This window comes from Schistosoma mansoni, chromosome 1 (genome assembly GCF_000237925.1).
Source record: "Schistosoma mansoni strain Puerto Rico chromosome 1, complete genome".
Lineage (NCBI taxonomy): Eukaryota > Metazoa > Platyhelminthes > Trematoda > Strigeidida > Schistosomatidae > Schistosoma > Schistosoma mansoni.
This window is the reverse complement of record NC_031495.1, coordinates 17,814,435-17,829,769: the sequence shown is the minus strand read 5'-3', so window position 1 is coordinate 17,829,769 and position 15,335 is coordinate 17,814,435. Positions and strand designations below refer to the sequence as shown.

The 15,335-nt window shown below is 36.3% G+C and overlaps 2 protein-coding genes across 2 annotated transcripts in view; one reads left to right on the top strand and one right to left on the bottom strand.

The window, feature by feature from the left end:
- The window catches only part of Smp_210750 (putative rotamase), a gene marked incomplete at both ends in the record, with an annotated part of 4,731 nt that extends 3,937 nt beyond the window's left edge, over positions 1-794 (top strand). Inside the window, one exon of the mRNA XM_018793501.1 lies at positions 684-794. Within this exon, the coding sequence (XP_018648006.1) occupies positions 684-794 (111 nt within the window). The remainder of the gene's footprint in view (positions 1-683) is intronic.
- Positions 795-5,068: 4,274 nt separating this feature from the next.
- Positions 5,069-8,352, bottom strand: Smp_196590 (putative bromo adjacent homology domain containing; the record flags this gene model as incomplete). The annotated part of the gene is made up of 2 exons (XM_018793500.1): positions 5,069-6,731; positions 8,266-8,352. 2 exons carry the CDS (start codon positions 8,350-8,352, stop codon positions 5,550-5,552), a joined length of 1,269 nt encoding a protein of 422 aa, XP_018648005.1. The 3' UTR covers positions 5,069-5,549.
- Between the last annotated feature and the right edge of the window lie 6,983 nt (positions 8,353-15,335).

Here is a 15,335-nt window from a genome sequence, read left to right as displayed (position 1 = left end):
ACGAAACGCGCGTCCTGGATTCCACTGCTACCCACTATCCATCTTTGCTTACAGTGCAACTGTTTTTTTAAATGATGACATCAAATTTATTCGCTTTTTAATAAACCAATGAATTTACATAGTGTTATGTCGTAGTAGAAGGTAGAACAAAACACAGATGCAAATTACAAAATCATTCTCAAAAATTGTATTGGAATGGAACTAATCGTTATTAAGTCTCCAAACTCGGTACTGATTATATATTCACTAATGACTGGTTTTGAGGTGGATTTTCAAGGTTCTAGTCAAAACTAGCGTCTAGTTGAAATTTAGCATGTGGTAGTGATTTAGAAATGAATTCAGATGATTGTTGTATTACATCTGGAATCGATCGAACTTCAGGATCTATGCCAGTGTTAACGCGCTCATCACAAAACTTTAAGGTTGTAATTGGGGGCATTCCTCAAGATTTAAGCACAGGTGTTCATTTTTCCATAATTTTAAATGGTTTCTCAAACGACATCAATCATTGATGAAAACATTCTTCAGAATTAAACTATTACACAAACCTCTCAATCAGTGTTGTTAATTAATCTCATGTAAAATCCATTATTCATATTTATTAAATATTATTTTGTTTTACCAGATAAATATCATAAATATCTATTCTTATTATGTTCTTTTTCTTCGAAACATTTTCATAGGATGCAGCATTTAACTTGCCTATATCAACTTTAGAAAATCCCAAGTATACTGATCCTCCAGTTAAAACACAATATGGATATCATATTATCATGGTTGAGGGAAGACGATAAAATATAAAACAAATAATCCCTTCATTTGTTTGATTGAGGTGTACTATTTTTATAATACACTTACATGTATTATAGTATACAGTGTACTTGTTAAATATTAAATGTGAATAACATCAGTTATTTATATTTCGCATGGCATAAAACATAATAAATGTCGTTGTACGTTCATTGATAGCAAGTACAATAATTTTTTGACAGCATATCTCTATAAAGGATAACCCAAACTTTTACGTCATCTATCCTACAGTATGTAATTAACCATAATCACACAGTATTTATCGGATTCACAATTCGAGATCATCGACAAGATCAAACTGAATCCGTCTAAATGCAAATGCAGACGTTTTTACATTGTAGAAACCTTCCAAATTGCAATATAAAACTAGATTGATACTTATAAAAACGGTATGTAAAATCTCTGTGTTCAGGGTGGCCGTAGTTTCATTGTGTGTATTTGCGTAGTTTATTCGCTTTATATTGGCTTCTTTTATCTTTGCGTCAAATGTTATTTTATACCTAATTTGTTACATCCGAATATATTCCCCCAACAATCACTCCATTAATTCTGTTATTACTAATATAAGACCACCTTTAACCTATAATTGCTCTCGTCCCTTTGATGATTCATTTATTATTAACTTGTTTCACGCCAACTATTACTGAACTGCACACTGTGATTTCCATTCACTATACCCATGAATACGAACTCGTTCATCACATAAATTATCTCATGTAGATATTATTGCACAGATTTTAGAGATGAAATCGACAAAAAGAATAACTATTTCTCATGATGATGAAAGCCGAGATTCTTCGAAAGTCACGAGGCCGATGCCCTTTCTAACAACCAGAGCAACAATTTTTATAGGTACATGGGACGTCCGGACAATGTGGGAGACCGGAAGAGTCTTCCAAATTGCTGCAGAATAGCCTAAGTGCAAGAAAGACAGATGGTTAACTAGTCTGATTAAATTTGATTGTCGAATTTTTTCTATGAATATCCAACTCATGTTCACAATATACTTTTCGACCGTTTTCACAGTCTCCTAATAAGAATTACACTATTGTTCGATTACCTTTTGAGATTAACCAACATACAGAAGATTTTTCATACCTTCAGTACTATTTATCACTCTACATGTATCTGCCAAAGCAGTCAATTTGGAAAAACAGAAAGAAGTACCTACCCTATATCCCTTGAATATGTAGAAAAAAGTGTCCAATAGTGTGGTTTCTATACGTTTACTAGATACTTGGACTTCTACCGTTGTGATTGATAACCAACCTTATCCCAAGTTGGTTGAAACTAAGACCATCATGCTCTTGAAACCTGTAATCAATAGGAAATAGTCATCAATGTTTCTTTCCCTTCCCAATATATCTTTTCCGAGCGAATCTTTAAACTCTTTAAATCATTCAACCAACTGAGATTATACTAATTTGTCCCTAATTATCACCTATTTGTATTCAGTTAAATCATCAAGTAACCAAATGATTCTAGTCTCAGTCTTTCGCTGCCGTCCTATTCGACGTCCCAGAAACTTCTTTCCCATAGGATCTTCATTCATATCAATCTAATATTATTTGGATCTGTGATACACCATGCTACTGTACTTTCATGTAGTACATAGAATCAACAAATTACGAATGATGTTTAATACTTTAGGGTTAAATGAACAGCAAGCATACCTGTGTGTTACTTCTATAGATTATCGTACACGAAAAATAAAACTTTTATAATATCTTTAACGATTTTGACTAACACTATGTATACATTAGAAAAAAATTACATTTGCAGAACCTAAGCACGAGAATTTCTCTACTAATAGCGTCGAGAAACTTATTCCAGTATCAGACCGATCATTTCCACTTTAAGATTAATTAAAAATGTATACGGAGCTACATTTTCGCTTGTCAATAATTCTTCGCGATCACGATATACGTTTTGGCCTCTAATATTTCATCAGTTCAGTGCATGTACTATGCATTCTAATAAAACCAATGAGTTCTAACGTTCGCATCGATTGTATCACATGAGACAGTTAAAGAGCATGAAAAACGATAGCAGCGGCTAGGATAAAAAGATGAGATATATTTGTGCTATGTAACAATGTTTCTCACATCTCAGATACTTTTTCCGAGCATCAGAAATCGAAACCATTGAAAAAACCGAACATATTCTGGTCAGATTACATTAGGTTCTGACATTTCAATATAAGTATAAAAAATCCATATATTACCTATAGCGAATACCACTGTTGAGTATGATGTACAATTTCGAACTTGATTCAAACACGTTATTGGGAAAAACTAGTTTTAGTGTTAAAGGATGAGATTGCTGAAAATCTGCACGACAACTACCTCTATTGATCAAATTGGAAAACCTATTCACTGTGCAACCTATAATATTCGAAATATTTGGGGTGAACTATTTACTTATTTCAACACTTAACTATTAGAGTGAAGAGGCACCAAAATAAATATACACTACACAATGAAAATGGGATTGCTAAAAGATAGAGAAACGAAGGTGAGTATAATAAAAAAATAACCAAAATGAATGCAAATTAGTGAATGAGAGCAGTTTAGCTAAGAAAAATAACACCATAATGGATTCTTCCAGTCAAAGAAAATCTCACTGTCATGAAGTAAAGGTACAGAAGGGCCATTACTGGCTCCCATTTTCATTCACGTCTCAAGCCGCCATATTTCACTACCTCTAGAACACCGACCAGGAAACCATGAAAGATAGATAACTTTTTTTCTATACGATGACATCATGTCATACACTGACCACCTCTCCTCTTTTTCCAACCAGTCCTAGCGTCGCCAAACAATGCACGATGTGAAACTCACTGGAAAGACGTTCGCAAAACATGTCCAAGCCACCGAAGTCAGTGTTCCAAGATGGTGATACCAATTGGATTAGCTTCACTGTGCCTGGACACACGTTGCCGAACCTACGCACTACTAACATGGTGTCACCACCGGATGTCAGCAATCCTTCGGAGACAACGGTAATCAGACACAGACGGTCGCTTAACATCCTCAACTCGGAGGCCAGGTTTGATAAGTATACAGCTAAACTGCTTTCACCGACGCATTATATATCCAACCTTCTACAGCCAGACTAGCATCATGAAGGCAAGGAAAACCGCCCGCACTGATATGAATCGCTCTGGCTCTCACTATATTTGAATTGTTCTTACCACTCATCCCACCACCAGCTCTTTCACAGATACACATACTTCTCGACTACTATCTGCTCATTACCGAGGGTAAGTAGGTTCAGGGTTCTGCCAGTCTCGAAACAGTACTTTGAACGTAGAAGGTGCAAAGCACATACCATACCCACGGACACTGGTTGCCAACTGATTAAGTGCAGATTGTATGGCATCGGTATCATCGCACAATCAGACAGTATCATTCGCATACTCAAGATCGGGAAGTCCTTCTCCAGGCAACAGATCCACACCATTGTTACGTACATTCATCACAGCTGTTTCCAGAACGTCATTGCTAGGGAAGTTGGAAAGGAATGGTGAGATTGGGTAACCTCGCCTGACCCAAGCGCTTGAATAGAACAATGGAGAGAGGTAGTTGTATGGTCTCACTGCCTGAGGCATTAATAATGTAGTGTTTTCAAGATGCTAACGAACTTTTCAGACACACCCTTCTTGAATGAACAATCTCAGACAACAGTTCTATCCAATGAATCGAAGGCGGCCCTAATGTCAAAAAACACTAATTCACAAGCCAATCTTTCATGACTTTAGGAGTGAAATATTCGCAGTTTTCTTATTTGAGAGTTTATCGAAATCTATGAATTTGTAAGTTACTCTTACCATAGTTCAAGATATTCAATTAATAGGCATTCGAAATTGTGATAGTAAGAAAAACTGAGTTATAATTTACATTCTACAGTTTGTTTCTCTAGAAAATGAATTTTTTAATGACCCGATACACGTCCATACACATTAGGATAAAGTGCGGTCCAACCGTGTGAATAAGTCCAGAACTAACTCATATCTTTCAAAATAAACACTCAATTCTTATTTAAATGAAAATATACACAATGAATTCAACAAATAGATTAAATTCTAAGATAAAAAGTATGATATACTATTTTAGTGTATATAAAAGGACAGCACATTATCGACGGACTAGTGATTATATATATATATATATATCTTAAAAACGATAAGCTGGAACAAACATTGCATGAATAGAAATAGAAAAACAAAAATGAGAATGCTGCATTCTTTATCTGAAGGAGTAGTAAATGAGAAATATACAACTGATAGATAATGATAATCACACACAAAAAGAAACAATGAAAAAAAAGAGTGATAGACAAAACAGAATTCATTTCGCAAATTGAGAAAAGAAACCTTGTTTGTCTCCATAAATGAATATATATGACAATATTAGTTAAAGTTAACAAAAAACTAAATTAGGTAGTAGATTTGTAATAATAGTGTCACTAATTTCAATAATCTGTGAAATGTAGTATGAAAGAGTTAATAATGTCATTAATCTTTCATTGAATTGAAAGAGAATTTCAATAATATAAGGGAAGAACCACTAGTATAACTTCACAGTGATGCCACTTTTATTAAACAGTTGTACGGTACAACAAAAGCTAGATAAAAATGTGTCACAGTTGGAATGAGGAGTTTCTTTACATTTTTTAGATTTAATTTTAAGTAATCTGTTCACAGTGATGTAAACTGAAATTTCATGATTGAAAACAACTTAAAGTATTACTAGACGTGGTTGATCTTGATCAAGACATTTTGAGTTAATTTTAGAATAATGCATTGCATTAGGATGTACAGGTAATTTTGTCATATCAATAAATGATTGTGTTGGACCTAGCGATTCCGAGGACATAGTATGATGTGATGTTATCTGACTGTTGCCATTAAGATTATTCTCTTTAATCCTACAATCAAGAGACAAAGCAATCTGTTCACCATGCTCACCCCAATTAACTGATATATCAGCACTTCTTTCAAGGATAGATCTATCACAACTGAATACAGATGTAGTAACTGCTGGCCACACATGTTGAACAGGTGAGAAGTCAGACTGGCATACAAAGTGGTTTGCTGGTTTGTTTTCGCATAGTTGTCCAACCACAGTTGATGAACAATTGGTTTCTAGTGGCTGCACGATAGAATTTTCAGTCACCTTAGACAGTTTTTTTTCTGAAGATGAACATAAATTGAATTGGGACTCCACATTTGGTGAAGTTACATGAATTTCTGAAATTAATAGATCTGGTTTAGGGACTTTAACGCATGAATTAGTCGAAGAATACATTTTAGGTGGAGCATTTGAGTTATCTTCGGTGATCAAGGTTTGTTGAGATTCGACAACAGTTGTTATACTCTGTTCAACAGCTTTATATTGATCACGACTTTTTACAGGGGTTGATGTTCTACCTTCATGATCGTCATAAGATAAACGCTCACATTCTCCGTTCATATGGGAGTTATCAACAAAATGACAATCATTTTCGGCAAGTTGAGACGGCGATATTGTAGTGTTTGTGTTTTCCCCCATAGAAACTATAGAAGTTGAACACACTTTAAAGGGTACACTTTCATCCAACGAAGTTATGGGTTCGATTGCATTAACGATTTTATGAACATCATCCTTAAGAGAAACGGATGTGTCACAACAGTGATCATCTGAAATGTCCAAGTTATTATGCTCAGTAACATTTTTTGTTGTTAATGTTGCTGCTGGTGTTGTAAAATTCTGTCCATAAAATTTGGGACGATTAACAAAATGAGAAGATAAAATAAACTGATTTCCAAATACAGGATATTTAATAACACGCTTTAGTTTATAATCATACAAACCACGGCAGAAGAAAACACTTTGACTACTGACATTGTTAAAACATTCATCACATTCAGATAACAACTGCTGCAAAAAAAGAAAAAATATTACAAAACGAGTAAATCAACTAGATGTAAATACAAATGATACATCAATAAAAACGAATCCTCAAGAAAGAAAAATAAACCCCAAAGATTTTTAATTTTTGTGCAAATTTTCATCATGAAGTAATATCAATTAGAAAACCATTAGAACTAGAAGCTAATGGGCGGTCTTTTATTACCAATTTAAGATTTTTCAATAATTTTTATCAATAGTCCTGCAAAGTCATAAACCTCATATATTCAGGTTTCATGGAAGAGAAAAACTGAAATCACAGACTCGAAACCAAACGACTATCATTCAGAACCCTGGAGTTCGGGGTGCCTCCGAAACCACGACAAAACACTTATCCACTTCTCCCCCTACTGTTGAATGGTTCTGATATTAGTACATAATGAAAATTATCTTAGAAACATACAAACCTTCACATGCTTCATATTATTGTCTACTGAACCATGTAATAAATTGTATGGAATAGTTCAATGAAATACAGCAAATAGACATATTTGTTTTAGAACATATAAATTTATTAAGCTTACGACACAGAATCACAAGTGTCCAAATGTAACTTCGTAAGTGTATGCAATGGCGTATGAGTGTCGCACTTAAAGTGTAGAAGCTACCGACATTATACGATTGTTCAAACATTGATGAAGAGGGATTCAAATGAATAACCCGATGCAAAAACAATACACTTAAATCTACGAAATATGCTTCGATAAAGCAGTGAAGAAAGAAAATGCTAAATTTAATTTACTGATTTAATGGTTTGACTGATACAGATTTTCATCAAAGTTGATGAGTTAGTCTTAAACCATACATTTCAAATAAGTAATTATAACTATTTCAATAGAATTGGGGTGCGATAAACAAATTAAAGTCGATCACATACGTTAAGAGCAATTAAGTCTAATCCAACTACCGAGCAGCTGAGTAAAAATTGTGTAGTCAGTTTTCAGTCATTTTATATGAGAGCTGGTGATACCATTCCGTTAGTCAGAAAAAAGCCAGATTCCAATTTCAATCCACTGATAGGAAGTTGAATACTTTGGTCGCAAAGTCATCCCTTCAATATGATTCTAATAAGGTAAGTGTTTTACAATAGTTATCTATACAGTATCTAACATTCTGCACATTAATTTTAAAAGTAATAGTTGAAAGAAACCAGGCTAGTGTAACGAAATAAACAATTACAATAGAATACAATAATTCTAGACATCTTAAATTTAAATTTACGTTAAATGTTAGCATTAACTTTTCAATATCTTGTAATCCATGCTGACCATATGCAAGGAAGTCTAATAGTGTTCTAATCTTAGCAATATTTTTTAGTTTTGGTTAGCAGCTAAGTACAGTCACTTAAATGTGATTAACACACGATATAATTCTCATCATTTTGAAACAAATTTGACCAAAACTATTTTTTTATTAAAAGTGTATCACCAAAGCAAACGTTAACTTGTGAAATATGAGTAGTATGTGTAAAGACAAGGAACTCTGATGAGTATTCTGAGCTTACTTTGTCCATGAAAAAGTCATCGTTCGAACCGTTACTACCGTGTAACCCACATTGTATAGATCGAGGTACAATGGAACTAAGTGGCATCTTCCGATAGCCCGTCTGAAATATTACAAGGAAACATAATTTATCAAAACTAAATCTGAGTTAAACACAATACTTGCCTACTTAATTATTATACAAATGTCAAAACCAAAACTACAGTTGTCAATGTGACAGAGCATACACGACAACTCAAAAAGACAATATTTCAGCATAGAAGGTGATGGAGTTTATTAAACAGTTACAAATCACTGGCATATATATTAATATTCACTTGTAGCTCCACTAAATAATTTCAAGACGGCATTCTGTTATCTCGATATTAAATGATTTGAAACATTGTTTGCTGTTGAAAGATGTGCCATTAGCTTGCTAAATTCCGTTTATTTGAACACTTGAAGTTAGATCAAATCTCATAAAATACTCCCAGCTTTACCCATTTTTATTTATCTTGTTGAGAATTTCCCTCCTAAGAATTGATTACTTGTCTGGAAACTCATTGACTCAGCGAATACATAGTGAAGTACTCCCCTCTCCATTCCTCTACAGATGTAATGATAAGTGTCTCAAAACATTGCTAGTACATTTTGAACTGCTGAATGAGGAATTTTGATGTCGGATGTAGAATACCAATTGGAGATGACAAATCACTTACTTTTCGTTTCGCTATGCCGTCAAGTGAGATCAACTGAACCATTACAAACTTGTGTTTGGGCCTACACTATATGTACCAATATGTCTAACCTGAATTATTTAATTCGGTAAGCGATTTCGATAAGGTTGAATCCTTATTTATAATGTAAGCAGTAAAAAGTATATAAATACAGTACAGCAACGTCCTTCTATTAAGACAGAAACTGATCTGAACACAAGTCACACTCAAAGCAAAGTTTTATAACTGTAATAATTATAAATACAAATTATTATTTAACGGCCGTTATTGGTGGACTTCGAAATACTTAGTTCGCCCGTTTAAAGCCTTATAGTATATGAATAAACCTCAACCGCAAAACTGTAAAACTTCAGTCCATGAAAAAAACAGAAAATATAACAAAGTAAATCTTGCATTATTAATTCCTTTAGTATGCTATCCTAGAATGATATAAAATCCGAAGAAATTATAGGAAACAGAAAAGAAAGCATTGAGGCCTATAATGGGGAAGAATAATGAAGTTTGACGAAATTAGTAGAAAAAGTCCTTTCAAAATGAAATTAATTAACTCGATTATAACTAATACATGAAGTCGCTAGAGTATTTTATTTCAGAATCCAATAAGAAAGAATACAAAACAGAATACAGTGACTTTACAGAGAGAGTTCAAAATACAATAAGAAAATGGGCTCCTAATATACTAATAGTAAGAAGCCTTTGTACCAGATTTTCACGTAAATAACCTGGCTAAGCCAATACCAAAAGCTTTAAAAAAAATGACGTTTATGTTTCAACGACAAAACACGACCCAATGCTTAATAATACATAATTGCATAAGATATATATAATCAATAAAATTAAAAGACCCGAGTACCAGTCAGTGAGCTGGAATGTAGGACCAGGCACATATATGCATCGGTCCAAGTTGCCATACCTCGTTAGCACAACAAGATGAACACTGAATTCATAGTAGTTAATTTTGTGGTGGTAATATATAAAAGATTTTATATAAGGATATAGTATAGGAAGAAAGGTATTAAGCAATTTTAATCTCACAGTTTATGTGAAGACAGAGAATGTATACACCTACGCCATTGTGATCGATTCTGAGCCATGTCACACAGAGTCTACAACCATTGGTTACGATAGTCTCACGGACCCCGACCAAGTAGTCTGCATCTACCAACATGGCTCAGACTAGAAGTTAGTGACTTCAAGCTCTGATGCCACGTTTTGGTTTGGCCGCCCCTAACTTTCTTCCAACCATCCCCTACACTAGTCAACATTGCGCGTCGTGGTAATCAATGTTCAGGCATACGTAACACGTGGCCCAACCATCTCATTGTCTCAGTATCTAGCCTCACTATTACTTACCCAGTGATCCCAGCAGATTTGAGCAATATTTCTAAGAAATCTGTGATTAAATACTAGAACAGAACGAACTGCCGAACAGTATACTCGTCCTTTTATTGATAGACGGATATCTCTCCCTCGCCATAAGTGACGTAAGTTGGCAAAAGCCAAACGAGCTTTTCCAATCCGTGCTGAGATTTCGTCAGACACCAACCCATTAGGGATGACCAGACTTCCAAGACAAATGAAGTTGTCGACGCGTTCGACTACTTCACTCCCTATCCTTAGTTCAAGTGTTGACGCAGGCCAGTCCTGGAGTAACAATTTACATTCGGATGGGGAGAAACGCATCCCAAACATCCTGGCATTGTTACTCAGTGCTACCAAAAGACTCTGCATTTTGCCAGCGTCTTCACCAAACAGGATTATGTCATCTGTGTATTCTGAGTCGATAAGTGGACCTCCTGGAAGGAGATCGATCCCTGAAAATTCAGACGATGAGAACCTTATTTCCAGCAGTAGGTCTATAATGAAGTTAAACAAAAATGGAGATAGTGGACAGCCTTGACGGACACCAATTGAGGTTGTAAAATCATATGACAGTTCGGCATAAGCTCTCACTCGACTGATAGTGTTCGAGTAAAGAGCCTTCACAAGGTTTATATACTTCTGAGGTACACCTTTCAATGACAGATACTGACACAGAACCACCGATCTACAGAGTCAAATGCTGCTTTCAAGTCAAGAAAAACTATCATTGTCGGATGCCGATAAGTATGCCTGTGTTCTAAAACCTGACGAATAGTGAATATGTGGTCGATATAGCCACGACCAGGTCTGAAGCCAGTCTGATATTCTCATGTTTGGAGTTCACGAGTCTTTGTTAGGCGCCCGATAATTATTGAGGCTAGTATTTTAGATGCTATGTTAGTCAGACTAATCCCTCTATGGTTATCACAGGATGATTTTGGCCCCTTCTTATATATTGGGACAATCAGAGATTGTGACCAGTCAGATGGGATTACGTCCAACTCCCACATTTTAGCTAAAATATTAGTCAACCTAATCGCTAAAACTGGACCACCGTCCTTAAAGATCTATGGAGCCAATCCATCTGGACCAGCTGCTCTTCCTAGTTTCAGATTAGCGATAGCCCTTTGAACTTCAGCTAAAGTCGCGGGACCTACTTCAATGCTCCATTCAGGTTTTCTGGGAATAGTGGGTAGTTGTGCAGTAGCTGAAGGCCAGCTAAACTGCTCCTTAAAGTGTTCCGCCCATCGTTCTAAACGTCTGGGCTGAGAGCAGATAAGGGTTTCGTCTTTTTCCGAGATTGTTTCGCCTACACTTGACTTCTTAATTCCGGTTTCTTTTATTAGTCTGAAGAGTTGCCTGGTGTTGCCTACAGCCGTTGCCTTTTCTATCTCCTTTGCTTTCGTTGCCCACCACTGCTCACGATCGTCCCTTAGACTTTTTGTTAACCTAGGTCTGATTTGTTTTTGCTCTTCATCGTGTTCAGAGCCTCACGGGATGAGTTTACGAGAATCCATCAGTGAAATAGACTTAGAAGAAATCCATTGGTTTTTTGGAGCCCTATGGTTTAAATAACTAATAGATGTTACTGCTGTTTCCACAGCTGTTCGTGTGTCTTTCCAAGCAGCATCTGGGTCAGTCTCGTTTACAGAACTGCCTAGATGTGAACTCAGTTGTTTCTGGAATTCGCATTTGGCTTTCTCGTCCTCCAGTTCAATCCTAATGGGTCTTCTTAGTGTACTTTTCCTGCGTCCATTGTGGCGCAGACAAATGCGCGCTCGTATTAAAGCGTGATCAGAGTCTAAACAAGTATTCCAATACGAGCGACAATCTTCTATTGAGCCTCTCCAACGATGACTGATGACAATATGGTCTATTTGAGTCCATCGTTGGTTTGGTGCAGGTGGTCGCCATGTTAGACGATGTCTCTCTTTCTGCTTAAAATTAGTGTTTGTTAAAAATAAACGATTGTCTGAGCATAGTTGCAACAGACGATCACCATTATCGGTTCGTTGAGCCGGAATACTAAAACACCCACCTAAATGTCTTTCTGTTTGATTTAAGCTGCCTACCTGGGCATTAAAGTCGCCCGCTACGACTACTATGTCTGAGCGCTTAGCTTTCTGAAGAAGCTCAGAGAGCTTTCTGTAAAAGTCATCTTTCACTTCATGGCTGCAGTCAGTGGGAGCGTTGGCAGAAACGACGAAAAGGCAACGATGTGTGTCCCTATCCTTCCGAGTTCTTACGGAGCCCTTTAGCCGGACAGCACACAGGCGACTGTCAACGGGGATCCATTCTAGTAGTGCCTGTTCTGCCCTTGTACTTAGTGCTATGCCTACACCTGCAAGTCCACGAGAACTAGCCAACGGGTCGCCAGATATACGAAGGGTGTATTTCGTTGGCTCTCCATTTTGGTGAGGTGAGGTCAAATGAATGACCACACTAGGATCCTGTATGCATGTTTCGGAGACACAGCATACATCAATCGTACAAGATTCTAGGGTTTTAGCTAAAGAGGCCTGTTGACCGATTTGACTTAAAGTACGTACGTTGAAGGCTCCAATGTGTAGTTTGGAGCGAGGTTTTAGTAGACCTGGGACAGCGTTTCGCGCACTAGAATCGTTGGCCATGGTGACACTTGAGGAGGAAACCGGAACAGGAAGTTTAGTGTTGAAAGTGAAGGTAGAAGGAATAGTAGGAATTGAAGAAGGAGATTGATTATGAATACAGTGGTCTTGAGTGATGTTAGAGGTATGAGGGCAGTTATCACTTCCCGGTTGCCCACACCGTGGAAAGGTTTTTCTAGGGGTACCTGAAAAAGAAGTTGGGTTAGAAGTGGTCTTAATGACCTGAGAGCGTGACCGCAGTGCCCAAGGGACAACTGCTTGAGGTCGGTCACACACGACCTTTTTGTGGGTAGTTTTTGTGTTAGCTCCGTTCTTCAAAGGACCTTACCGCCGGAGACGGATATCCGTGGGATAGGGCGAGGTATGCATTTTTAGGGTCGACCTTTTCTAACCCTACCCCTCCTTGTGGGAAGGCAGCATCGCTGTCATGCTGGTTGTCTGAAGGAAACACCTTACTGCTGTCACACCTCTGTACAGTCAGCAGTACGACTTCGCCTTCGGACCTTGGGTTTGCTGCTTTTAGTCTCACCGCTCTTCAAACGACCTGTCTGGCATGGTAGGACCTTGAGGAACGATTGTTCCAGCCAGTATAGCTCGATTGAATCATCACGATAGGCAAGCCCGACCACCACGTCAAGGTAGCAGTAACGGTCGGGAAAAGATTTTTACCGCGCGTTCGAAGATGAGGCTATTCGGTAGAATCCATCAATAACAGATTTATTTATCTTAAACATCATCAAAACATGATGGTCGACTTTGATAGCCAATGTTATCTCAAACAGTTTGAAAAACAATTTTTAGTTGAAGAATTAATGAAACCACATGGAAATTTCAAGAAACCTTATCCTATATTCTCATGTTTGTATTTAAGTCACTTAACGGTTCACTGACTAACAGTAATAGGATGCTACCGTAAATTGACATTTCATGAACAGGTACTAAATTATCTTTATATCATACAAAATACGCTTATCTTATGAATAATTTGCTTTCAAAGTGTAACCTAATTAACTGATTAGTTGAAAAAGTGATCACTGACTCCAACTACAATTAGTTTATATTTATTTAGAAAAATAAATTTACCTGTTGACGTTTAAGCTTTGCCATATAACGATTATATGCACTAACAGGAAGTACATATGCCTTGTCTTCTATACAATCAAGTGGATTAGTGTCACGATGTCTGCTTGCATAAAGTTCATTCTTGACAAAATTGTGTGATGCGCCAGACGTATGTTCAGGACGATAGTACCATAGTAGAGACATCATTTTTGTGTCTACGTAAAAAGATAATATTTTAGGTAAATATCATACAAAAGTAGAATAGACAAACAATCATCCAGAACACTAAAGTCTAAGAGGACGAAAAATGAAGAAAAACTGAGTCTACATAAAATCCTCAACATAAACGTTTTTGGAGTGAATTACAAACTCACTGATTTTCAACAGTGGGATAAATGAACACCTGATGATATTATCATAACACTTGTAAACCATAGTTCATTATCAAAAAATGCTTTAAGCATTAGAAACCAATGCCTATCAATATAATACACATGTGGTGGGAAAACGGTTAAAATATGTTGATTCTATTCGACTAAACAAATTTAATTAGCACCCAGTTTTTTTTAAAAAAGATTTAAATGTGAAAACTCTAAACGTATTTGGTAAGTAATTTATTTTAAGTTTTGTCATTTAGAGCTGGATGATTTAGTCATGTAGCTTTCTTTGTTTTCCTAGACAACATCATTCGCACAAACTTTTTAAGTTACATGTCTTTTCCATCATTCCAATTTATCAAAATGTTAAGAATTTACTAAAACGTTTAAGGACACGTGCCACTGATGAGTTTAATACTTTGTTATATCCAAAGATTAAGTTATGGGTAACTTACGGGAACTATTTATAGACTGTTATCATATACATGCTTATCATATAACTGTTAAGTAACTAGATAATATATATTTATGTTCCTTTTAGGCTTTTACTGGACCCATTGACTATTATCATAAGATTTACTATCCTAAAGTTATTCGCAATTTATTAGTAACAGTCTATCACAATCACGGTCACTGTTTGGCTTGATCTTGTATGATTGTTATTTTATTTTATGGTACGATGTGGTTTGCTTTGCTTGTATATAAACCAAGTATGTCTGAAATATATGACTCATAGAGTGGAAGCTGATATTGCTGTTCTGGGCTGAGCCGGTTAGGTTAGGCGAGAAGCCACAATCTCGGAGGACCAATAAGAATTCAGAGTTGACTCTAGGCTGCCCGTACTGGTTGATGCGCCATTGGTTTGACATAGTGTCACGACGATATAAGTCGGTGTTCTAATTGGAGATCTTATCACGTGATAATTAA